The sequence below is a fragment of the Chinchilla lanigera genome, unplaced genomic scaffold (assembly GCF_000276665.1).
Source record: "Chinchilla lanigera isolate Chin_1 unplaced genomic scaffold, ChiLan1.0 scaffold00033, whole genome shotgun sequence".
NCBI classification, from domain to species: Eukaryota; Metazoa; Chordata; class Mammalia; order Rodentia; family Chinchillidae; genus Chinchilla; species Chinchilla lanigera.
The window spans coordinates 6,436,010-6,462,402 of NW_004955434.1; the positions used below are offsets into that span (position 1 = coordinate 6,436,010).

Below are 26,393 nucleotides of genomic sequence, written 5' to 3' on the forward strand. Positions count from 1 at the left end.
ATATTCAGGGTATATTAGGATTCTCCAGAGTCACAGAATCACTGGGAGATACAAAAACAGTTATTATGAGGTATTGGCTCAGGTAATTACTGAGGCTGGGAAGTCCCACCATCTGTGGTGAGTAAGCTGGAGACCCACCAGAGCTGGTGGTATGGTTTCAGTCTTGAGTCCAAATGCCTGCGAAACCAAAGAGTGAGTGCTGTAAGTATGGGTCTCAGGGCAGCAGAAAATGAACATCCCAGTTAAGGCCAGCAGGCTTAGAAAGCATTTTCTCCCCACCTCTGTTTTTGTCTTATTAGGCCTTCTGTGAAATGGATGACACCCACCCCTGCTTAAGGAGGGCAGTCTGCTTTCTTTGGCTACCTGCTCAAATGTTAATCTCATCCAGAAACACCCTCACAGACACACCCAGGAATTTTTAGCTGAATACCTGGGTACCCCATAGCCCAAGCCAGTTCACATACAAAGTTATCCAGCACGGTACACAAGTCATGGAGGATACTGGCTTCAGACAAAAAGATTACCACAGAAAAGAGCAAGTCTTCTAATTATGAAGCACTTTAGGTCAGTTTTAGGGTAGGATATCAGAGCCTACAAGGTAAGGTCCTTTTTTTTAAAATGCTGTGTTATTTTGTGATTTTCAAATCAGAAAATAGTATATGCTTATTTTGAAAAGTGGAACAAAGCTTAATTAAGAAAGCAATTAATCCTAGTTTTAGCCAGGTAAGAGCTTGTTGTACATTTGTTTCATACCTTATGTTTCTCCTTGTTCAGTGAATACTGTATTCACACAGGTCTTCATATACAAGTGTGATTTTTTTCTTTTCTTTTACCACGGTGGAATAATATAATATTTATTTATCGCTCTGAATTCATCACTTCCTCTTTTCATTTGATAATACATCACGGATATTCCCAAGTTCTCTCCCTCCTTTTTTTAAACCATTTTTATAAGCTTTTTGTTGTCCTATCAGATCTTAGGAGGACTGGTTGCCATACTAGAATCATTAAATTATCTTGTGTTAATTTTGGAGCTGTCTTCTAGAGCTACTCTGTCATTTGTAAACCTTTGTCCCGATGGGTTACAGCATTTCAGAATGGCTTGAGGATCTCTTACCTTCTAACTAAAGGGAAATGTGAAAGAAATATTTAGCTAACCTTTGTTTGTTATTTAAGCATTTAAAAATGAAGTGTGCAACTGAGGGTTGGGGTGTGTTCTGTCATGTATATTTATATATATAAATACTGGGAATCAAACACAGGACCTCATGCTTTTCAAGCAGGCACTGTGCCACTGAGCTATATCCCCAGCCCTCATTTATATTTTTTAAGCTGGGTTGTTTTATTGGCAATTATCTCTTCTGATACCTTCTGGTTTTGTTACCTCGCGTCTTTAATGCACTTTCTCATAGTCTATCCCCCCCTTTGTTGCTCTGCTTGGATTGTGCTGCTCTTATTCCGTGAGTTTTGCAATTTTTGCCATCCTGCTGTCCCTGTCCTGCGGCCCCGTAGCCGTTCCTGGCATGAGGCCCTGGGCGAGCACTGCGGCGCTCACACCTGCTGACCAGATGCTGTCCCTTTCTTACGTTCTTTTTATAGGCAGCTTCGTTCCTTGTCTTGCTGCTCCTCTTCTCTCTAAGGCTCAGCATTTTGCTTTTCAACATTACTGGAAATAAATAAACAAGTGGCCTAAATACATCTGCTGCGTTGCTTTGATTTCCTCTCTATTATTACTATTTAACAGACTCAGTGACACTCTTTATACTAGATTCTTCCCATTTTTCTTCTGAACGTCCTCTTTATGGTAAATTTTTCCTCTTTTCAAGCACATGCTTTTGACTCTGCAGAAATTAACTTTCTTTTCTCCAAAACTGCAAACACTCATACTTTCTTGCTTGAAGTCATTTGGTTTCTATAAACTCCTGGAAATATTCCTTACAGGCTGTTTTGAAAATTGCTATTACAGTTTGGGGAGGAATAGACTTTTCCTTTTCCAAAGACATGCTCCATTGCTCAATTCTGGATTGGATTAACGTCAGTTCAATAGGTATTTATTGTGTGTCTGTTGTATACTAGGCCTCAGGTCCTGGGTCTGGCCCTCTATTCATTATTTATTTCTAAAGTCTGCCTGTAACTACTTCAGGTCTTCTTTCTTCTTAAGCTTAGCTCTCTATGTTTCACACTGTTGCCTTTTCCTTGTTCGCTCTTGTTCGCTCCTCTGCCCTGTCTGTTTTTCTCCTCCCAACTGCCATGGAACCTTCTGGTTTCAACTTTTAAACTTTCCATCGTTCCTTTCTCTCCAGTGGGGAAAAAAGTTGTCAAAAAAATAGTTCCTCACAGGCATCTCCAATAGTCTTCCTTCAGCTCTGGACTAACTTCAACTTAGAACAGGTTTTAAGACAACTTAAAGGGTATGGAAGACTAGTTTTATATTTGTTTACCTTGTGAATAGGACCTCATTTTTATTGGCAGGTTGTGACATAACCAAAGACATTTCAACAGTTTTTACAACCTTAACTTTTGACTTAGAAATGGTTTTGCTTTTCCTATTTTTTCATTTTTTTTAACTTTAAAGTGAGAAAAATAAAAGAGAATTTCAAAACAAGATAGTAGTAGGGTAATAATGGTTAATACATTGCATATTATTATCTTTAAATTAGTTACTCAAAGTACAAGATATAGGCATTTAATTATCCAAACAATATTAGCACAAACTTTTCTTTTCAATGAACTGAGAGAAACTAGTAGTATAACTATTTTAGCTATCTTGTGTATGTGTTGTGTGTGTGTGTGTGTGTGTGTGTGTGTAATTTTTTTCTTTTTCCTTCCTTCTTTTCTCCTTTCCCCCATTCCTTTCCTTTTGAACAGTTTCTTCCCATTTTATAATATCTGTTGTAAGCTGGGTGTGGTGGCGCATGCCTGTAATCCCAGCACTTGGGAGGCTACGGCAGGAGGATCGTTGTGAGTTTGAGACCAGCCTGGGCTTCAGAGTGAGCTCAAGGCCAGCCCAAACTGCATAGTGAGACCCTGTCTCAAAAAAAAAAAAAAAAAAGAAAAAGAAAAAGAAAAGAACAGACAATATCTGTTGTATATTTTTGTGTATCCTCTTATATATAATCTTTTCTACTCTCCCACCTTGAGGTGTAAAAAATGGGACTCCAGAGTGGGTAAGAAATGATTGTGCTTTTGAAGACTTTGGCGGGGTCTTATACTCCAGATAGACACATTGTACCTCAAAGAGATGTCTAATTGATGCCATTTAAATGTTTCAGCCCATTGATGGGATGCATGACAAGGGGATTGTGGAAGACATCCACTGTGGAACCATGAAGGGCACTGCTATGCGCCCACCTCACCCGGGAATGGGTCCCCCGCAGAGTCCAATGGATCAACACAGCCAAGGTTTGTTGTGCTGCTTGCCTGATTGTGATTCCATACCATAGTGCTCAGGGTTTTCCTACTGGATATTTGAATCATGACTTCCAAAGAGAGACTAAGGAGTGTTAAATCCAGCAGATTTCTTTTTCCTGCATAAATCTACCCCACCCATCCTGACCAACACACAAGTTTATGATTTATATGGCAATTTTATCTCCAAAGCTCTAGTAATTTTACTGGTCACCAGGGGTTCAGGCACGCTACAAAGTATTTTATGTATTCTATCCAGAATCTTTACGGTCATCTTGTAAGTTAAATGATGTTACCCCCATTTTATAGATGGAGTAGCTAAAGCTTAGAAACTTTGTTTTTCTAAGTTTACACATCCAGTAAGTGATAAGGCCAGAAAAAGAATCCAGATGTGCTTGCCAACAACAGTATAATATGAAGGTAAAACGAACCACCTGTGTCCTTGCATTGCATACTCATCACTGTGAATACACTGGTGTTTTCTGGCAGTGAAATTACCTGGCATTGTTAATAAGTGGCTATAGTAGTCTTCTAGGGCTGCCATACCAATCACAACTAGAGTGACTTGAAACAAGCTAAGTTCATTCTCTCCCAGTTTTGGAGGCCAGAAGTTCAGAATCAAGGTACCAGCAAAGCCATGCTTTCCTCTTGTTCTTCCTTGCTTCTTCCTGGTTTCTGGTGGTTGTCAGTAATCCTTGGCATTCCAGGGCTTATAGATGAATCATTCCAGACTCTGCCTCTGTGGTCACATGGCATTTCTACCGTGTGCCTGTCTCTGTGCTTAGATTTCCGTCTTTTTATAAGCACACCACTATTCCTTAGATGAGGGCTTTCCCTGTTCCAGTATGCCTTCATCTTAACTTGATTATAACTGCATATACCTTGTGTCCAAATAAGGTCACAGTCTCAAGTATGAGGAGGTGGGACAGTAACATATTTTGGGGGAATAGTCAGTTCAACTCACAACAATGGACATGTCCGTCTAGGATATATTTTTGTATTTCTTTTTTCCTTGGTGCCTTACACGTCATCATTCCTTCTGTCATTGTTGAAGGCCTTGAGATACTTCAAAGCCTTTTAAATACATCCTAGCCTGACTTGAGAATCATTATGTGGTCATTTCAGCATGTGAGGGGCATATTAATCTGGCACTAATTGCATTAATATTGTTAGGTAGACACACTAAACCAAAGGTTATGGTTTTTGTATTGCTGTGTATATCTCCATGTATTTGTGTGTGTGTGCGTGTGTGCGTGTGTGTGTGAATTTTTCCTATATTCACAATCAGGTCCACTAGATATAAGACTTTCTGTGGATTTAGAGAAATGTATTCACAGCTATTTTCTTTTTGAAATATGAATAAGCCAGTCATGGAGGCTGATATCAGAGTGCCTCTCCACTTATATTTGAACAGGCTTTTGGATCCCCCAGACTCTGATGTGAATGTTTTGTTTTGTTTTTGTTTTTTTTCTGGTACTGGGAATCGAACTCCCGACTTCATGCTTGCCAGGTAAGCACTGTGCCGCTGAGCTAAATCCCCAGCCCCCTCTGATGTGAATGTTGATGGACTGCAGGCATGATTGTTGGAGATGACTCATAAAATCTTGACCATGTCAGAAAAACAGTCTACAGTACAGGAAGAGAAAGTTTGACTCATTCAGGGTTAGGAATGAATTAAGACAACACTTTCTGGATTTATCTTAAATTTTAAGGGGATGAGTGTCTGTAGAGCTGATATAGATTTCATTATTAGTTCCTAGAAGATGTAGATGACTTATACATAGCGATTCTTAATACCAGGTGCTTGCTCTTTCAGCTGCTAGCATTATAGTACCTGTAGCAGGGAGGCTGTTGGAAAACCCCAAAATGAAGAAATACCTTAAGTGCATAAATCATAATTGAGAGCAGTTTTACTTTCATTCCTTTTTAGAATTTGTGTGATAGCTTGACTCCTCACTCTCACTTCAGAATGATGTCCTATTTATCTTGAAATCTTCACTTGGCTAGATGTCCAGCAAATGATTGAATAGATACTTAATGTTTTTGTTCAATTAGGTATGGAAATAAGCCCCTATATTCAAAAGTCAACAATTTAAAATAGATCCCAATTTTATATAAGTTCTGTAAGTTATAATTACTTTGAAATGCAAGTCTGCATTGAGTGGAGTCAGATTTAGCCTGTAATAATATTCTGTAAAATAGTAAAGTGCATTGTAGGCTGGTGAATTAGTTATTTAAAGTTATATTTTTGAGTAAAGAAGTCTTGATATAATGCATTTCTATTCTTGTAATGATTTAAAAAGAATTTAGGCTTGGTAATAGCATATATCTTTAAAAACCCTATTGTAGAAAGCCATTTATAAACACACAGGTACAGAGAGGTATGGTATTGATCAGAAGGCTGTTGGCTACAACTACTTAGCAATGTGTTAGGTTATTTTAGGGTATTGGCTAGGCAGCAAAACTACTTCCTTCAGCAAATAAAAAAGTATACACTTTATGGTCCGAATAATAGCATTGTTTGTTTTTACTGCATAGGATAGAAAAGCCTTCATTAGTAGGTATGTTACAGGTGTGTGTGTATAGAGAAAGTTTATATAAAATTGGAACTTATATCTTTGACTTTATTAATAAGAGGGAGGTTACTGGTTTTCTCCAAGGCAAGGTGAAATTGGGGAGATAATGAACGCTGAAAACCAGAGAAGAAAAACTGGCCCTTTTCCACTACCTTTGAATGGGTACATCAAGCAGGATTTCAAAAATGGTTGAATCTACATCAACATTGTTTTCCTCAGATAAATATATATTCACATTTAGCAAATGTGTTCATTCTGTTTTCTCAACTAAGGATAATAACCAAAATGTGTTATGTTGTTGCATCATTTAGATTCTGTTTTTCCTCAAGTCTTATGGAATATTACTCATCCAGAGAAAAGATCTCTGGAGCTGCGACACTGTCACATTTTTATTTTTATTTTTCTATTTTTTATTTTTGTCTTTTTGAGACAGGGTCTCACTATGCAGTTCAGGCTGGTCTTCAACTCACTTTGTAGCACAGGCTGCCCTTGAACTCACAAGTGTCCTCCTGCCTCTGCATCCCGAGTGCTGGGATTACAGGCGTGCACTATCATGTCCGGCTATTGTCACATTTTTAATGTCACACTGTGACAGAATGATTCCATTAACATCCTCTGTAAATCCTGGGAAATAATTCTTCCCACCTCTAATTTCTTCTTACCAAACTTGAGGTAAAATTGTGCTATATTGATTAATTCTATAAAATGATTTTTATTCTATTTCAGTTTCCTTCTTACTAAATTGGAGGTGAAAATCCTGGTGCTGGTTTTCCATTGACCAGGTTTTCTTCTCAGAGGCTGAGTCCTTGTGCTTAATGGAACTCAGTCGTGTTTAGGATATTGTCTACAGTGATTCCTCTTTCATAATTGGAAAGAATGAGCTGATAAGCAGTGTGATACAGTTGAGTTTAGACTAGATGGCCTCATATTTTGATTCATTGCATCAAGCATCCCATGTTTTATGGACCTTATGAAATGGGAAAAACTAGAGAGAAGGAGAGTCACAACCCACATTTAAATCCTTGGTAGTGTCCTTTCTACTATTAAAATGAGCATTTCTCTGGTTGAGAGTTTGCACTCCTTGTGGTAGATTTAGGGCTGACTAGAAAGATGTCATGGTGAACAAGCTACCATTTTGCACCAGTATTGCAATTATGGGATGAACCTCAGCGTAAGAAGGAAGAATATCAATGTCAAAAGTTAAGAATATGTTATTGATATCCTCTAAATCATTATTATTATAAATACCAACATACTGGGATTTGAATTTCTTCTAGTCTTGTAGGCTGCTCGCAGGGCAATTTTCTTGACTAACTTACATAACCAACTAGAACTTCAGTTGCTGTACGTTTTTTGTGCTCTCTCATGGAGCAGTGATTTGGGAAATAAGGCTAGCAGTTGTTCCATTTCTCTCCAGGGAAGAAGTTCCTTGAATGGAGTTCTCTTCACCAAACCCATTTTTGTCTCAGGGCATTGTGCTAAATTTGCTCCCTTCTCCAAATGGCAACTGGAGATAAAAGTAACTCTATACTTCACTTTTATGCCCCTTTGAGATATACTAGACACCTTCAGGTTTTGTTTCCTGGCTTTTAATGTAGTTATTATCCCACAGTGTCTTTCCTTGAGGTGTAAAGCAACCACTAACTATTTGCCTTTTGGCCTTCGAGTGGTTCCTGATCACTTGAAATGTGACTAGTCTGAATTGAGATGTGCTATGTGTATAATATACTTATTGGATTTTTGCGGATTTAATATGAAAAAATGTATTTACATAATAGCTCATCAATCTTGTCTATTGGGAAATTTTAGTGCTTTATGTGTGTTAGTCTAAGTAAAATATGTTACTAAATTTAACTTTACTTGATGTGTGTGTGTGCATGGCTACTAGAAAAGTTAAATTTACATATATAGGTATATATTACACATTAAACTTGTAATTTCCATCATACAGTATGGAACACTGCTTTTTCAGGGTGGTCTTGGGCAACCTCTGATCTCCTTGTGCTTTGTTTTAGGTTATTTGTCACCGCACCCTTCTCCACTGGGAGCCCCAGAACATGTGTCCAGCCCTATATCCGGAGGAGGTCCAACGCCACCCCAGATGCCTCCAAACCAGCCAGGGCCTCTTCTCCCAGGTGATCCACAAACCATGAACCAGGCCAACAGAGGTCCCTCACCTTTCAGTCCTGTCCAGTTGCATCAGCTTCGGGCCCAGATTTTAGCTTACAAAATGCTGGCCCGGGGGCAGCCCCTCCCTGAAACACTGCAGCTTGCAGTCCAGGGGAAAAGGACATTGCCTGGCATGCAGCAGCAGCAGCAGCAGCAGCAGCAACAACAGCAGCAGCAGCAGCAACAGCAACAACAACAGCAGCAGCAGCAGACACCACAACCTCAGCCACAACCACAGCCACAGCAGCAGCAGCAGCCAGCACTTGTTAACTACAACAGATCATCTGGTAGGTAACTGTGCAACCAAATGCAGAACGCTGTGGTCCAGCTTGGCTGAGAAAGACTGCCATAGGTGCTGGGAGTAGTGGGTAGGGATAAACTTAGGGCTAACTTAAGCTTTGTTATACTTCTCTGTCTCTCTTTTCTTGCTCTACTTAGATTGGCCAAGATTCTTGGTCCCCTCCTGTTGTCTTAAGCCACTGAGACTCATACAAGCTGTGGACCAGGAAAATAGCACACTCACCCATAATTTTTCATTCTCTTTCAAAGGACTCAAGCTTTCTTTAAAGTTCATCCACACACCCCAGGTTAATAACCCTTCTATTATTGGGTTTCATCATCACAACACCCTCCTCAAATTGGACCCACCTCAGCTGTTTATACTTGTTGATTGATTTCTTCTCTATGTTGTTGGAAAAGCATTTGAGCAGTCCTACAAAAAGTGTACCTATAGTAAAATAATCATCAAGTAAAAAATCAGAAACAAGGGTAAATAAAAAAAGAAGAAATTGAGGTCAGGTATGTGTGGGGCCACAGTGGCTGTGAGTCCTCATGATTACTGTGGCCAACCTTCAAAGGTGACTTGAATTTCCTGACAGTGGAAGCTCAATAATACCTTATTTTTACCATTTAGAAAGAGGACACAAAGCCATTCTAGCAGACAGATATAAAGTAGATTACCTAGATGTGATGATTGTTTAAATTACAGTCCTTCCTTGGTACCTGATTAGTTCTAGGACCCCTATCAGATACCCAAATCCACCATGTTCAAGTTCCTTACTTAAAATGTTGTAATATTTATATATAACTGTGCACATCTTCCTATGTACTTTAAATCATCTCTAGATTACTTGTAATGCCTACTACAAATGAAGACTTATATGAATAGTTGTAATGTTTAGGGAATAATCTGTACAGGTTTAGTACAGATTCAGTATTTTTTCTGAATATTTTTTATTCATGCTTATTTGAGTTCATGTGGAACCCAAAAATTGGGAAGCATGACTATTCTATTAGCATTTTCTATCATTATTGTAAGAGGCTTTGCATGATAGAAAAATCAGCAAAATTTGTTTATTGACTCCACATACACTATTTCTTAGGGCCCCTGGAATAAACTGAGAAGCTATGATACTATTTAACAGGTAGAAATGATGTAGTCCTTTGAGTGCCATTCTGGTGGTCTGATTTGATTTTGGTGATAAAATTAAGAAGCACAAGAGGATGCAGTTTTCTCCATGAAGTTGTTTCCTCTAGAACAGTTTCTGTTGAGAACTGGACAAGAAAAGAATTATGGTCTAGCTCTAATGAGAGCGTTGGATAATGGAGGCTAGAATTCTCCTGAGACATTGATATCATTTCCTGTGCTATAAGTGGTTTCCACTCATTTGGGTAAGCCCTGACATGCTGGTCACTAAGAACAATTAGTTTGGGATAGGATGTTGGTGCTTTTTCTAGGTTTTGAGTCTTGGACAATGGGAAAGAATTCGGATCAGTATTCAAAAAGAATTTCTAACAGTTTAGTTTATGTTTCAAGCTTTAAAAGTTGCCCTCCTTGGAAGACAATCTTTTCTTGTTAATTGTAGATGTGGCATCAAGAATTGGTATCTTAGGGGCTGGGGGTGTAGCTCAGTGGTAGAGCACTTGCCTGGTAGGTACAAGCCCTTGGGGTCCATCTATATACACACACGCATATACACACACATACACGTACATACACACAAGCACAATGGGTGTGCTAGTCTGTTCAGGTTACTGTAACAATACATGATAAACTGGATATCTTAAAAACAACAGAAGGATATCATTCATCACTCATAGTTCTGAAGGCTGGGAAGTCCAAGAAAGGCACTGGCAGATTTGGTGTGTGGTGAGAGCTTGATTTCTGGTTGGTAGACTATACCTTCTTAGTATGTGCTCACATGGTATATGAGGTGAGGGATCTTTCTCGATCTTATTTTGTAAGGGGACTAATTGTGTCCATGAGGCTCCTTTTCCATGCCTAATTACCTTTTTTTTTTTTGGTTTTTTTGGTTTTATTTTCCTCCGGTACCGGGAACCAAACTCACGACCTTGCGCTTGCCAGGCAGGCGCTTTTTGCCGCTGAGCTAAATCCCCAGCCCCGCCTAATTACCTTTTAAAAGCATCATTTCCTAATACCATCTCCTTAAGGGTTAGGATTTCAATGTAGAAACTTGCGGGGGGGGCACAAATATTTGGGCCATCACAGTGGAATTTTAAAGAGCAATAAAGTATCATTTGATATCTGGATTTCTGTTTGACTACTACAGAAGTATTAAGCATTAGGAACTAGAAAGGTCATATGAGAAAGCAGTGCACAGAATGTCCATATGAACCTGCAACAGGTTATAAAACTATGAAATATCAGTTCAGGAGAATGTGTCCAAATAGAAGGAAAAAGTATTGATGTGTATGCATGAGTGTGACTTACACTTACTGAATGCTGCTGGCCTACCCATACCCTATTTTCACTAAGAAGCACCTTGCACATGGTCACGTGTCTCCTAAATGATACAGTACAAACCATAGCAGTCTAAGTTGACACCTCATGATCTTGACCATTTTCTCATATGGGATCCTCCTTAAAAATATTCTACGCAAAGAGTAGAATCTGTTGCAACATGTGTATAACAGAATTTCAAGAAGTTTACTCCTGTGTGTGCAGAGCAGATCTCAGCTCTCTACGTAGAGCCATTTTTACTTTTACACCAAACACAGTATCTACAGAATTAATTGGTCATCTTTATGCCCTGCATCTCAGTGTTTAGTAGTATTAGTTAAAAGGATTTCAAGAAAAAGCCAGCTGGTCACAACCAGATACATAGTATTTGGAGAGGAGAGAATAAACCCTGAATCTGCCAAAAGATAGCTATCTAGAACCTTGTCACTTTAGCATAATCCACTGTACATGCAGTGTTTTCTGGAGTGTCACTGGGTCACAGGTCTATGCAAGCATTAGTATTTTTTTAAATGTTCTAGACTCAGCAGGGAAAAATTCCAAAGTGTTGTTTAAAAAGGTAAGGAGGTCATTTATTTATTTGAGGAACCTTTTCATCTAAGGTTAAAATGGAACTAAATGAAATAATAAATTTTAAATGTTGCAGGGGCTGGGGATATAGCTTAGTGCCACAGCACCTGCCTGGTAAGCGTGAGGTCCTGAGTTCAATTCCTGGTATCCCCCCCAAAACAAAACAAAAATAAATAAAAAAGGTTGCAGTTTCAGTTGACTGGGCATGTGTATGTAAGTAATACTTCATATTCTATTGAGCAATTGTATATGCATTTTCTGGTATTAGATCAAAATATACTTCCTTTGTCAGATCCTTGTCATTATTGGAAGCACTTCATTTTATTACCCACTGCTTGGCCTTTTTATTTCTTGACAGTTGAGCTTCATTAGACATGAAAATATTTTGGCAGATAGGGTTTTGTGGCAGAGTAGACAAGGAGGCATGGGTGAAGGAGGAGAAAAGGATACTTCCTTCAAATAGGATGACCCATTCTGACCTCCATCCAGCTGCGTTGCAGAACTGTTCACAAATCTGACTTCCTAGGGAAGATGTAACCTTACTTGATGAAGACTTTTTTTTAGATTGATATATGAAACAAATCAAATTAAGGCAATATTTTTAAAAATTAATATTAAACTTTACTACCTTCCTTTTAAAAAATAGTTGTATATAATTGCTTGTAAACATCCCCGCTAACATTTCAGGAGAAAGTAAAGTTCAATATGTCCACTGATCTAGGGATAGTTGCATTTCCATTTCTCTTTTGTCCCATTTCCTAGTGTTATCCATGGGTGGGAGAAAGTTCTGGGCTGGGGTGGTCTGCCTCATACTTACTTCAGGTAGAATTCACTAATAGTGAGATGGTCCTAGCTACCACCAGAGGATTCAGCGAGGTTGAGCTTTGCACACAGAACAGCTAACTTTCCTGTAGTTTCCCCTGGGAAATGGTGATCACCCTTACAGTGGAATGTGTCCTCGAGGTATGAGCACCACTCAAGTCTAGCCCATCTTTTTCTTTTTGTTTTGACTCACATTTCCTTTTACACATTAAAACAAAATAAAAATAGGAATGGAAACAGTTCTGGTTTGGGGAAGGTGCAGGATGGACGTTATGGTGGAGAATGAAAGTTGTTTTGCTCATTGCTTTTCAGTGTTTAACCTCTCCTGTAGGTTGGTATCTGAAATTTCTTAGTATGGTTAATTTAAGTCCTCTGCGGTTACTTTTTCCAACCTGTGGAAACCACTTACATTCCTATTTAATGCAGAGAATGGTTATTTGGATAAGGGTCCCATGTGCCAAGTGGCAGCTCTACACTGAAATTCTGTGCATGGCAGACTTAGGTATTTTAATGTTTGTTTACTTCTTTCTTTGAACAAGGCTCCATGAGATGGGATGCCTACAGACCTCCTTGTAGTGTGGGGACCAACTTCTGGAGGGCCAGGGCATATTTCCACTTAGACCACTAAGGCAGGGTCTGAAGGGGGAGGAGACAGCATTTTTACCTCTGACAATGAAGCCTAAGTTGTTTATATTGGAGAAGGGCAAGAGATAAACTAAAGAATGTATTAGCCTTCCATTTGAAGATATCAGGAAAAGGCTCTCTGTTATGGACCTCTGGAATAGAGGAGGTGATTTCTGTAGATAGAGAGCAAGGCCAGTCAGGCAGATAAACTCTGCAAGTTGCCCGAAGGATGGGCCTAAAACCTAATGACTAGGTGGTTACATTCTGGGCATGTCTAATTGCAGCAAGCTGCATTTGGTTCTCTAACCTCGTATAAATAGATTTATACAGTCTGTTGGAGGCAAGAGAAAATAAGCCCACGCAGAAAATGAACTTGTGGTGTTTAGTTAGGAAATGGGCTTTGCTTGTAAGTGGTTCTGAGACCAGACAAATACTTATCTGAGTATTTATGCTGAGTTGTTTCAAGCTGTAAAGACATTTTGAAATCTGTTACAGCAGATAGTAGTCCCAAAGTTTTCTAAAGTTTCTTTCTTTTGCCATGGAGTTTTTGTGTATACCTGAGGATGGTAATTAAGTTAGGCTTCTTTATTTCCCCATCCCTGGTGGCAATAAATACAAGAGCAGAGGGTGGAATGTATAGATACATTATCTCCTTGGGTCCTCAACAATACCCTGTAAGGTGGGCATTAGTGTTTCTCCTTCCTGCCAGTGAGGAAACTGAGCCACATGCTGCTTAAGCAAATTGCTCAGGCTCACACACCTGGTAGGTGATACAACTGCGATGAAAATTTTTAATTTCTTATGGGAAGATATAAGAATACTTTATAACTGTTTAGTGCACAGCAAATTATAGTATTTTTAAATTAGAGTACTTTTAAATTTCAATATATAAGTCTACGTTTGGGGCTTTCTCTGTTCTTTTTGGTATTAGGGGTTAGTGAACTAAGTTAGAATGGCATTATATTTAGTGACTGAAGTGGGATAACCATGTATGCATCAGATCTCATTCAGAGTTACTGACTAGCAGGGCTGGGGATTTAGTTCAGTGGCACAGTGCCTGCCTGGCAAATGCAAGGTCGTGACTTCGATTCCCGGTACCGGAAAAAATCCAAAAAAAATCAGAGTTACTGACTAAAAATGACAGCAAGATAGATGGGCTCTGGATATCATTTTTTGATTAAATATGTTTTTAAAAATAATGACTTGAATATATTTTAAGGAGTCTTCAAGGTCTTTTCAATCAGTACGTACAGACAATAAAGCTAAGGAATGCACCCAGAATGAGTGCACTTCGGAACACTATGGCACTGTTTGAATTATTTGAACTTTGAAAAGATGAGAAAACATTTTGAAAATTGAATTTAAAGTAGTTATTATGATGTTATCTTAAGACCTCAGTTTTCTTTTTATAAGGTGGGAGTTCACAGAGGACCAAAATGTATGAAATGGACTACTTAGTGTGCTTATACCAAGCTTCCATTATATTTAATTCTACTAGCTTCTTTTTTTTTTTGTTTTTTTTGGTTTTTCTCCGGTACAGGGAACCGAACTCATGACTTTGCACTTGCCAGGCAGGTGCTTTTGCCGCTGAGCTAAATCCCCAGCCCCCTCTACTAGCTTCTTGAGCTTATCAGAGATTCACAGAATCACAGAGAATTAAAATAAATGTTAGAAATCTATATCTTTTCTTATTTGAGTGGATCATACCTAAAGCAACCCAAATGAAAAATATATCCTATTTTAAAGATCTGTAGGGAAAAATATTCCCAAACTTACTTCCATAGCTCATACCAATGCTTACCAGCCCTGAGATTTAATGTTTAGGAATTTTTTTCTCATATGTGGATGAAAGCAACTCTAAAGAAAAAATATTAGAAAGGGATATGTGTAATCTCCTATTTTAAAAAATCAGAATATTTAGCTATGAAAACTTTCATTATAATGGTAAATACCTGTAATTTAAAATATCTAAAATAGACTATTGGAAATGGGACAGGAGACTCCAACAGGGAGTGGGCAGAGTGGATGGGATCAAATATATTATTTGCATGGGGGAAAATTTCATAAAGAAACCCAATATAGGGGCTGGGGATTTAGCTCAGTGGCAAAAGCGCCTGCCTGGCAAGCGCAAGGTCATGAGTTCAGTTCCTGGTACCGGAGAAAAACCAAAAAACCAGAAAAAAAAAAAAAAAACCAATATAGTGTTCCACTAATACATGCTAATAATAATAATAAAAAGATGAACAAAAGGGAAACTTCAGAAAAGAGGAAAAGCCACAGATGTTTAATGCAGCTCTAGAGCAATCACACTAAAATTCAAATGGAGATCATTTTCTCCTTTAAAAAAAAGATGGATTTTTATCAACCCCCTAGAACTAAGGCTGAAAATTACCTCAAGAAAAAAAATCTGTATCTTTTGGAAAGTTTTGCCTAATTTCAGAAGAAAAGGAAAGAAAACACAACCGTAATGCCACACACACACACACACACACACACACACACACACACACACACACACACACCCAATTGCCAACACACACTGTAGTTTCCGGAGCAGTTCTAGTTCTTCACATTCCTCCTGTCAAAATGTTTGCTTACACCTCTCTTTACATTGTCATTTAACCCATTTCTAAATGGTGTTTGTTATAAATTGAATAAATGTATTTCATTTTAATACTGTATATCTTCTTATGGTTAATTATGAAGCCACTCTTAAGTACATAGACTATTATTGTTGTTACTACTTAATAGCATTATATTTTCTTAGAAAGGATGTAGAAATACTTGGAAGGATGCCTGTTCATGGTTTTAACATCTGCTGAGCTTTTTTCTTTAATTTATGGATTCGTCTGGTAACAGCATTAATCTTATTTATAATTTTAAGGTAACTAAATATTCACTTAGAAGGAGAGGTGGAAAATTTATTTTAGATCCCTACCTAGCAATTAACTTACACTCTTGAGGTTTAACATAGAAAATGACTTTAAATTAGCATATTAAGTGCATGCTGATAAACTTAAAGATTACACGTCCTTTTCCTCTGATAACATGAGAAAAATGCTCTCTTGAATCTTATTGTGTGCTAATTTTTTATTAAGGAAATGAACAGATTTTTCTTCCCTGACATTGAATGTTTTTAGAACTATTTTCTAATACATAGTAACATTTCTTTAAGTTCCCAAAATTAGCTGGATAAACTTGAAACTGTGCTTTTAAAAGCCTGCTAAGGGAAGATGGGGGTTCCTTTCAGTTCCTGAGAAGCTTAGCAAGCTCCTTGTCCCTTGTAAAGTTCTCTCAACTCGGCCTTCAGGATTGGCCGGGCTTGGGAAGGAGATCTGCAGTGCAGGTTGCAAAATGTGATTTTTAGGACGGTGCCAAGTGGATCTAACTGCCGTGTAAGCCCCTTTTCTGAAGTTCGAATGCCCCTGCCATTCTAGAACAAAAGCCCGCTTGTAAGGCTGCATTAAAACCTAGTCCATCGTTCCCTTAACTCATTGCCTAAGAGTCATTTTCGGACCATTTTCGACAATGTTAGTGAATTCTATGGGGACAGATGCCACGTTCTTCTTCTTGTTCACCCGCTGCCCTCCTTTTGGCCTTTCTTTCCTGGGGTGTCTGAGTCTGAGTCTTTTGCAGTCCCCTTCCTGGACTGCGGGTGGCGGGCAGCCAGATGTCACCCCACCTGCCCTGCCCATGTTGCTCTGTGTCCACAGGCCCGGGGCTGGAGGTGCTGAGCGGCACCAGCACCCCTCAGAAGCTGCAGGTTCCTGCCACCAGTGGCCGGCCCTCGCCCGCGCCCCCTGCCACTGCACCGCCTGCCGCCGTGCCCGGGCCCTCCGTCCCGCAGCCGGCCCCGGGGCAGCCCTCGCCCATCCTGCAGCTGCAGCAGAAGCAGAGCCGCATCAGCCCCATCCAGAAGCCGCAGGGCCTGGACCCCGTGGAGATCCTGCAAGAGCGGGAGTACAGGTACTGGCCGCCCCGTAGGGGTCAAGCTGTGGTGACCTACAAATGCCTTCTGGCCTAAGGGCTGAGGTGCCTCCCTGGGCTGTGGTCCTTGAATGGGACAGGTCAAGGGCTGCAACGCTGAGGCGGAAACTCCTGCAGTGGGAATGACTTCAGAACAAAGTCAGGACGAGTTTGCCTGCTACTGGGAGGGCCCCATGGTGGCACTGGATTGGTGGGACCCTGGTTTTCACTATTTCAGTCAGAGAACCTTTATCCACCCTAAAACGTGCCCCTGCTCTGGGGACTTGGCGATGCACAGCCCAGCGTGGAGTTCCTGTGGATCCAAGAAGTGGTCCTCTCACAGTGAGACTGCGTCACACGTTCGCCTTGTCTGTCAGTTTATGTCCTTGAAGGACTGCAGTGGTGAGAGGTTGATCTTCATGTTAGTGGCACATCTCATGATACTAAAGCATGTTTTTCTAGCTTGATAGCAAGTAGTTTTAATTCAAGCATATTTTAGTCTATTGTTTGATTCAGCTTGGTAGGTAGACCCTCTGTCAGTATCCTTTAAACTCATATTCCTGAAACTTTCTTTTTTTTTTTTGTTTTGTTTACCTGATTTGGCATATTTAGCTAAATTAGAGCTTGGAAAACTTTCTGTAAAGGGCCAGACAAGAAATATTTTACACTTTGTGGAGCCTTGGGTCTCAGACACAAATACCCAGCTATGCCCTTTTTGTGTGACCACATCCATAGATAATAATGCATTGGCTTTGTGCCAATTAAACTTTATTTATAAAAATAGGTTGTAGCCAGGATTTGGCCTGTGGGCTATAGTTAGATATCTCATTTAAGTGGTTAATATCAACCAAAAAGGGAGGATGGGTAAAGTACTGAATCAAGATAAAACAAGGCTATGATGGTGGATTCTGGAGTTACTAGGATGCATGCTCTGTCACTTACTAGCTCTGTTACCCTGGTCAAGATAGCTCTCTTTTCTGTGACTGTTCTCATTTATGTTAAAAGAAAGTCTTACACTGTTCCTTAAAAATTGGGAAGAAAAAATGATACAGGAGCAGTCAGTAAATATTGGCTATTATTATTCCACAAATATTGTTACATTTAAAAGAAAATTAGATTATAAAAGTATGGTGTTAATAGATAATATTTGGAATCCCTTTGAAAACATTTGTTTAATCTTTGTGGAAAAGTACATGACTCATTAATTTGGTATCAGACTAAAATATACTTAGTTTTCAGAGTGGCCCTGAAAGAATCACGGTTACTGACCATTGGATGTATAATCCTGCCTCAACTGGGATTACAAGCCTGTGCCACTATGTCTGGCTATTAACACACTGTTTTTTTTCAGTTGTTTTTTTTTTTTTTTTTTCTGAGACACAGTCTCATGTGTACTCTGTGATGGCCTTGAATTTACTGTATAGTCCAAGCTGGCCTCAAACTTTGAGTGATCCTCCTATCTCAGCCTCCCTTGTTGTGAGACTAAAGGCACCGTCACACCCAACTTTTATTTTGAATTTTTATTTTGTTATTTCAGCATGTCATGTATGCCTGGAGTGCTGCATACTCATCATTAAATGATACTTCAAATGCAGTATTGGATAGGCAAATTCTTTTGGGTGAATAAGTTTCATGTGTTTTAAATCCAAATGCCAGTACATCCATGGTAGAAAAACTGTCTTCATGTATTAGAAAATGTTATTACTGACTAAAATTTTAAAAGTAATGAAAAAAATCAGTAATAGGATAAAGATATATTATGCAGTTACTCCAAAAATCTGGCTCCTTTTTTTTTCTTATCCTGAAAGTGAAAACCTAGCAATACCTTTAAGTGATGTGAGCTCTCTTATAACACATTCCTATACCTATAAATTTTACGTCATCTCTGGCCTTTTCCCAGCTACGCAGCCTGTTTCCTGTGTGTGTGTGTGTGTGTGTGTGTGTGTGTGTGTGAACTGTTTTACTTTAAATCATCTGTATCACTGTGACGGAGTTTTAATTACTGTACTATCTTCAATAAGAACGAGGTCATTTTAGTATCTATTTCAGAAGCCTCATCTCGTGGATGGTCCCCCAAAGTGTGCGATATTTAGTACTGTTTCAGTGTATAGAAAAGCTGTTGTTCTTTACCCCTGCATCAGTAAAAACTTGTATCCATTGGTATCTTTTCTGTGCACAGAATAGACGGGATAGCTATTTTCACAAAGCTGTATGAGTTTTTAAATCATTGATCTGGAAAATCCTGGGTCCGAGACCCTAGTGGAAACTTTACCCTGCATTTTCTCTGGAGGAGCAGCATAGGTGTGACCTAGCAGTATTGCAGGGGCATTGCTTATCTTTAATTACAGAGTAGCACATGGCTTCTGCCTAGACGAGTATTAATTCTTTGATTGCAGAGATTATTTACATTTGTTCACTGAAAGGGTTAAAGTGAGTCCCTTGGACACTTGTGAAAGACAGTTGTTTTTCTTGCAACCCTCTGTACTAGCATGGCTTGCTAGCCTCCAGCCTGATTACTAGAAGGGTCCACTGCATCTTTATCATCTGGAGAAAGATTTGAACAAGGTCTTAACCTCTTTTACAATTTGATAAATTTTGAGCAAAAACCATCTTGTCAGGAATTCTTTAGCAGATGTTAATTTCTCTGGGCTGTGTAACATCGCTTACCTCGTCCACAAGAATTGAAAGGGAGCTGTTCAAATCTTACATTTTTAAACTTTTAACTCAGTTGACTGCTTTTCTTTGTTCATCATAAAATCAAACATTTGATAAACGGATCTTTTTTCAGTCATCACATACATAAGTTTCTGCACGTGAGCACTGCGCCTCTGATCTGTGCAAGCTCTTTAGTCAAAACATTTTCCCTACTTAGATTCGTTCTTTTTGAGCCATTTGCTTTTTCTTTTTGTATGGAACATTATTGCTTCTTTCTGTAGCATCAGAGCTCTCTTTCCCCGTGCTTCTTTCTCCTCCCTTTTGGGGACAACTTTCTTCATTCCCTCTCAGTGTACCTGATATCATTTCCTTGCATTTAGAGTTAGATGTTTGGCCCAGAGTCCTTCAGGAGTTGTCATGTAAATTAATTCCACAAACATTTGCATGGAGGAGTATTGCACACTTGAATTGTATCATGCCCTTTGGAAGCAAGTCAGAATTGGGCATCAAAACAGCAGTGCAGCCTGCTTATGTCAGGAAGCCACTTACCTGTGGTATTTTTGTCCTGCTATTGTCTCCATCACAGCCCTGAAAATTCCTTCTCAAAAATTACCAGTAGCTGCTTTACCAGCACAGTTACCAAAAGTCACACACGCTCTCGCTCTCTTTTTTTTAAAGTGTCACTCAGCTCCTTGAAGGAACAAAATGTACCAGTGTCATTTTCTGTTCAAATAACCCTCCTCCAGGAATCATAAACTTCTCCTCTGGACCTGAACAAATATCTGTTGCCTTTAATGGAACTCTTTTTCTTGCCAGAACAGTAACCCCTCTTGATTTACTGTTCATCTGTATGAAAAACCAGAGTGACCTAATTCTGCTTCAATTTTCTATGCTCGCGAGGACACTAAATGAGTCCCCTGCAGTCTTGCAGTATTACATCTTGTTGTTGTTTCGGGAAGTTGCGAATCCCGAATCTCTTTATCGGGACTACCTGCTGAATCCCATTTATGGGAAGATGAAATTGTCTGGAGAGGAGCATTATTTAAAATGAAGATTTCTGTTAAGAGCAATGACAACAAAGATATAATTTTTTGTGTTAAGGAAGCCCCTCCTGTATTTTTTCTGCCCCTCTCCCATATACTGAATCGATTGTATGTAATTTCACTGTGAAATCTTTTCCTCTTTTACTAGAGTTTGCATGGTGTACTTTTTGCCTCTTTTATAAAAGAAAGATCCCTTTGTGCTGGGGACTCAGATTCACTGACCAATTTTGAGGCCCTTTGCAGAAGCAGTTGTTGCAGGGAGGAGGGCACTGTACCCCCCACCTCCCAACCACTCTAGTGCCCCAGGAACCTGTAGCTTGTCATTGCGCATCCCCAGGGCCACCTCCTGACTTCCCCTTGCTTCGCCTTGCTTCCCACCCTGGTAGCTCAGTGTGGCGTAATCTCTGCGCTGTCAGCCCCGTTGGACTGTGGTTATTTCTTTATTCCTAGTTCTGTTCTACAGCCTTGTGGAAGATTAAAGAGGACAAAGCGGCCGTCCTTTACCTTAGCACCTGACTTGCTTTGTGGAAAAAAGTAACCAGAATACCAAGGAGTGGCTTGACTTCTAGGGTATTCAAGTAAGAAAGGTCTGCAGTAAATCTAGATTCTAGAACCAAGGAAGCAGGATAACCTAACTGTTGGCTATCATCTCAGCCTGCTGTACTCTTTAAATTTTCTTGAGTATGGCCGCAATCATGAGGCCATAAAGTAGTTCAAAGGTAAAGTTGTTTCAGTCTTATTTTCTCCTTTAAATGGATTTTTCCATTAATGCCCTGAGCGGTAAGATATGTCATCTATTGCTGTATTTGGAGAAGGAGCTCTCTGGATAGTTGAGAAAATGAATTGAATGAATGAAGTAGGTATCTTTTTCATATGGTCAGTAAAAAACATGGTGATAATTCCATGACTCTCACTAGTAAAAGGGATTTTTTTTTTTTGGTACTGGGAATCAAACTTAGGATCTTGTGCTTGCCAGGCAGGCGCTTGTGCCACTGAGCTATATGCCTGGTCCTAGTAAAAGGGATTTGAAAAATTTGCAAGAGTTTGAATGATTTTTCTGAAAGAATAAAATGATAAAAGCTGATTATTGTTTGAATTAACAAACTTTTTCATCTGCTGAATGTTTAGAGCATTTATGAGTGCTATGATTTATATTGATGTGTTCAGGTAAAATAACAGCATGGCAATAGTCACAATATTAACACATGATAATAAATCACTCAGTAAGTGAGAATCAATAGCGTGCATATACCAAATAAAGCAAGAATCTGCCCTATACTTTATTTCATTGAAGTCAGTGAAAAATAGGTCATTCTTTCTCACAATCATTTTTAAATTTTTGAAAAAGATGACATTTTATTTCTCTCCCCAACCAACAAGATATAGAGATTTTTGAAGAGCACTCATTTTGGTATTTGGGCTGTGGGAAGAAGATAAATTATAGCACCTAAATCGTAGAAGGTTTTACTCTTTCACATGAATGTACAGCATCTAAAAGTTTGAAAACAAATGTAATAGTTACTGTTAACAGAATCCTTCATTTTTACCTTTTAGAGTTGAGGTCCAGGCAAGTTCTCAGAAAGTTGTATTTTAATTATCTACTTTTTTATGATGGTGGTTTGGGTATCACTTCAATGAAGGTTTTAATTTTGATTCCTTCCTTTCCTAGCTCTGTGTTATATAAATTATCTTCAGTTTCCTTAGCAATAAAATGGGTCCATTACAGCACTTACCTTGTAGTGGGGTGTGTGTGTGTGTGTTTATGTGTGTGTGTAGAGAAAGACAGAGAGAGAGAGAGAGAGGAGGGAGAATGAGAGAAGAAAGATAAATAAAATTGTGCATTAAATAACTTAGTGTTAAAAAAGTGCAGTTAATATTTACTACGTTAACACACTATATCTCATGTTACTATTTCCTTGTTGAACCTATTTCAAGACAGTTTTGCCACATGTTTACATGGAGATCATTCTAAAAACAGATTTAAGTGGCTTATCATTATTTATAAGAATTGAATTTAAAACTGGTTTATATGTATAACATTAATAGTATCCCAAATGGATGAAGAAAGACTTTATTTACTTCTGAGGAAGTATCTGTAGTTATATTTTGATGGTGTCCAAAATGAGATTACCCTGAATCCTTTTCTAGATACCCTTAGATTTTTTTTTTTTCTTTTGAGGAAGGGTTTCACTGTGTAGTTCAGCCTAGCTATGTAGCCCAGGCTGGCCTTCAGCCTGTGGGACTCCTCTTGCCTCAGCCTCTTGAGTGCTGGATTTATAGGTTTGCGTGCCCACACTGGGCTTAGGAAGTCTTAGATTTTAAAGGCTATTTTGTGTGGTCGCTGAGTTTTGAAAATGCCTTATCTGTCTTCTTTTCTCAAGTAATCACTGTGTACAGAGCAAGTAGTTTTGGTCGACAGGGCTCTTTCACAATATTATGGGCTGGCTGATCTTGGTGGCCTCAACTCCTGCAATTGGTCTTGCCTACTCTGCTCTGGCCGCTGTGGTCATCAGCATCTTGGCAGGGAGGGCAGATGGCCTGGTCGCCTTAGGGCAGAACTGGAAGTTAGAAATCTGTGGTCTCAGCTCTGAATTCTGGCTGGCTGACGTTAAGGAGAAACTCAAATTCCCTCTCATTTTCTTTGTTTGTTAAGAGAAGCAAGGACATGTGTTTCCCCCCTAAGTATAGTATGAGTCCTTTAGGTATTATTGAGAAGTTATGTAGAAAGGGTTTTAAGTACCATATAGCACCTGTCTGCATTTACTCAAAGGTAGTTTTTCCCCTACTTAACATCAGAAAACCCAATTGGGCATCAGAACGAACTGTCAGTATTAGAATATGTTTCTGTGAATTTGAACTGAGGTTATTGCTGATCACTGAAGATTAAATTGTAATGCACGTTTCCATCTTGCACTCCCTCCATTTTATTATTTCTGTTCAGACTTCAGGCACGCATAGCTCATAGGATACAAGAACTGGAAAATCTGCCTGGCTCTTTGCCACCAGATTTACGAACCAAAGCAACTGTGGAACTGAAAGCACTTCGGTTACTCAATTTCCAACGTCAGGTAATGCCTTTTCCTCAGTGAGTCTGAGATCCAGGTGATAAATGTAATTGCTCCTAAAGTGTTCTCTGTGATTCTTCTTTAGCCTATTCAATACTGCTATAAAGATATAAACTTAGTAAAATTGCGTATCTTTTAGATCAACAGTAGATAGTTAAATGTAATGAAGATGAACTGCTTATTATACTTTTCATCTTCTGTATATCACAAACACTTTTTCTCCTGTATTCTGGCTTACAAAATCAGAAGGATGGCATTTTGTCACTGTGGATGAAAAGCCTTGAGAGGACTTGGGGCTAGCTCCTCTTTGTCTTTATGACTCCAAGGGAAAACAAGAAGGCGGGAGATCTGAGTTTCTTAGTAAGTGCAAATGTGAAATGCTAGCCATGACTGTGAGAATAATTTTAACAAGTATAGTAGTAGCTCCTCTATGGAATTAATACCTCATCATTTCCAGAAGTTCTTAAAACAATATCTTGTAACTTGATGATATATCAAAATCTAACTTTGGGGTACTTCATCACATATTGACTAATCAGTGAGTTATTATCAGGCCTTGTTATGGTTCTTAGTAGTTACTTATTAAGAGCTGGTATAATGATCTCCTTTCTCATTTCTAAATCAGTAGGAGACTAGTGGAATGAGGCAGAACTAATTTTCCATTTTCTGAGTTTTGCTGTGTAGATCCAAAAGGTGCAGTTCTCCCAGTCCACCAACTGCCTTACTAAGCTAAAGGGAATAAAGAACATTTCATTGTCAGCCAGATGGTTAAAGTCTGGTGCATGCAAAATGAATTATTAATGAATAAACATAGTTTTGAAGTACTGAGGTGCATGATTTGGTCTGTTGGAGGATGGGACTACAATCTCAAGGCCACCACCTGCTATTGTCATGTGAACTTGAGAATACAGTTTGACCCACTGGTTGTTACCTCACAGAAGGGCAAATGCGGAGGCTGGGTGCTACTTGGCTATAGGTTCATGAGAGTAGATTCCAGATTAAATTTAAAAAAATAAAAAGAAATATTCTTCAGGTTCCGTTTACTTCTTTCTTACAGGTGACTTCTTAATATGAATCAGTAAAGTTTGATGATGTTTTGTTAAATGAATATTAGTGAAGAATCTTCTCAGGAATGAGCTCATGTTCAAATTAGCTTCAGGATGCTGGTCTCGGATTTTTATTTGATATTATTGAAAAATTTATTATCTATAAAGTTTCCTCTTTAGAGTAATTATAATTGATGCTGATTTCAGATTCAATTAGATGATTATTGGAATGTGTGTTCAAGTCCTTACCCCACTACCACCAGATACCATGCAATATGAATAAAATATTGTACTGATGATAATCTAAGTCTGTGATACAATATAAAATTTAAATATTTTTCAAAAAATATTATCGTTAAAGTGGGAGGAAACAAAAACCAGTATCTTCCATTGTTTATTTTATATTTTTTATTTTTTTGGTTTTTCTCCGGTACCGGGAACCGAACTCACGACCTTGCGCTTGCCAGGCAGGCACTTTTGCCACTGAGCTAAATCCCCAGCCCCTTCCATTGTTTATTTGAGGATATGAATTCATGTGGTCTGAATACCTGCCGCTACTATACAACATGAATAAAAAGTCACTCTTTTTCATTTTGCAGATCACTATGAAACGTAATCTTTAAACATGAGAGAGTGTTACTATGGCATTTAAAATGAAGTATAAAAATTTAAAAGTTCATTAGTAAATTAATGTCATTAGAATAATGTAGCAGAATGAATTAATGTGTTAAGGACAACATCCACATTTTTTCTTTTTTACCATTACTGTACCGTAATATTTTTACTTGAATTATTTGGAAAGACAATTTATACCATCCTTGAAAATACCCTGTAAATTTGACATGACTCCAGCTCCCTTATTAGGGAGTGCCTGTGAAAAGGCAGTGCCTGTGAAACTGTACTTAGAGTCCCATTCTGCTCCATCAAATAGAAACAAGCAAGGATCAGGGTCAGGAATCTGGCTTCTGCTTGGAGGCTGTCTAACCACTCTCCTCTTGACAGCTGAGACAGGAGGTGGTGGCCTGCATGCGTAGGGACACTACCCTCGAGACAGCACTCAACTCCAAAGCCTACAAACGGAGCAAGCGCCAGACTCTGCGAGAAGCGCGCATGACCGAGAAGCTGGAGAAGCAGCAGAAGATTGAGCAGGAGCGAAAGCGCCGGCAGAAACACCAGGTCCTCAGATTCTGGGCTTTGCTTACCCTTCCTTGGACAGAAGTATCCAGTGGGGCTATTGGACACAGTCAGAATAACTGGAAACATGTCCTCTTGTGGGTGGTGGGGCCATCACTGAACAGAAAGGTTTCTGGGAGTTGACATAGCCCAGCGGCATCATTTTATACACAGAGACACTCAGACCAGGACAGATAAATGATAAATGAGTCACCTGCCCAGGGTTACAACTGCTCAGTAGCAGGATGAAATTTAGGACCCAACTTCCTGAAATTTGTGTCAAGCATTGTCACCTGAGGCTGTGGTGACAAAAAAACCCAGAGACTGTATGGCTTATAAACAACATAAATTTATTTGTCACAGTGCTGAATCCTGGAAGTCCAAGATTAGCATGGCAGTACAGTCAGGCTCTGGTGAGGGCTTTCTTTTGGGTTACAGACAAGGTTTGTCTGCAGGTGGCAAGAAGAGAGCTCCTCCTTGTCCCTTTATAAGGGTGCTAATCCTATCCAAGAGGGTCC

The 26,393-nt window shown here is 39.1% G+C and overlaps 1 protein-coding gene across 8 annotated transcripts in view; it reads left to right on the forward strand.

Annotated features, from left to right (window-relative positions):
- Smarca2 (SWI/SNF related, matrix associated, actin dependent regulator of chromatin, subfamily a, member 2) overlaps positions 1–26,393 on the forward strand; it is a 171,948-nt gene that overhangs the window by 15,160 nt on the left and 130,395 nt on the right. For 7 of the 8 annotated variants that reach the window (XM_005388607.2, XM_005388600.2, XM_005388605.2 and 4 more), the window contains exons 3-7: positions 3,273–3,402; positions 8,000–8,440; positions 16,641–16,893; positions 23,533–23,659; positions 25,705–25,878. In XM_005388607.2, the coding sequence (XP_005388664.1) occupies positions 3,273–3,402; positions 8,000–8,440; positions 16,641–16,893; positions 23,533–23,659; positions 25,705–25,878 (1,125 nt within the window). Of the gene's footprint in view, positions 1–2,276; positions 2,412–3,272; positions 3,403–7,999; positions 8,441–16,640; positions 16,894–23,532; positions 23,660–25,704; positions 25,879–26,393 lie in introns of those variants that run through there. The other variant, XM_005388606.2, reaches the window with a different exon arrangement.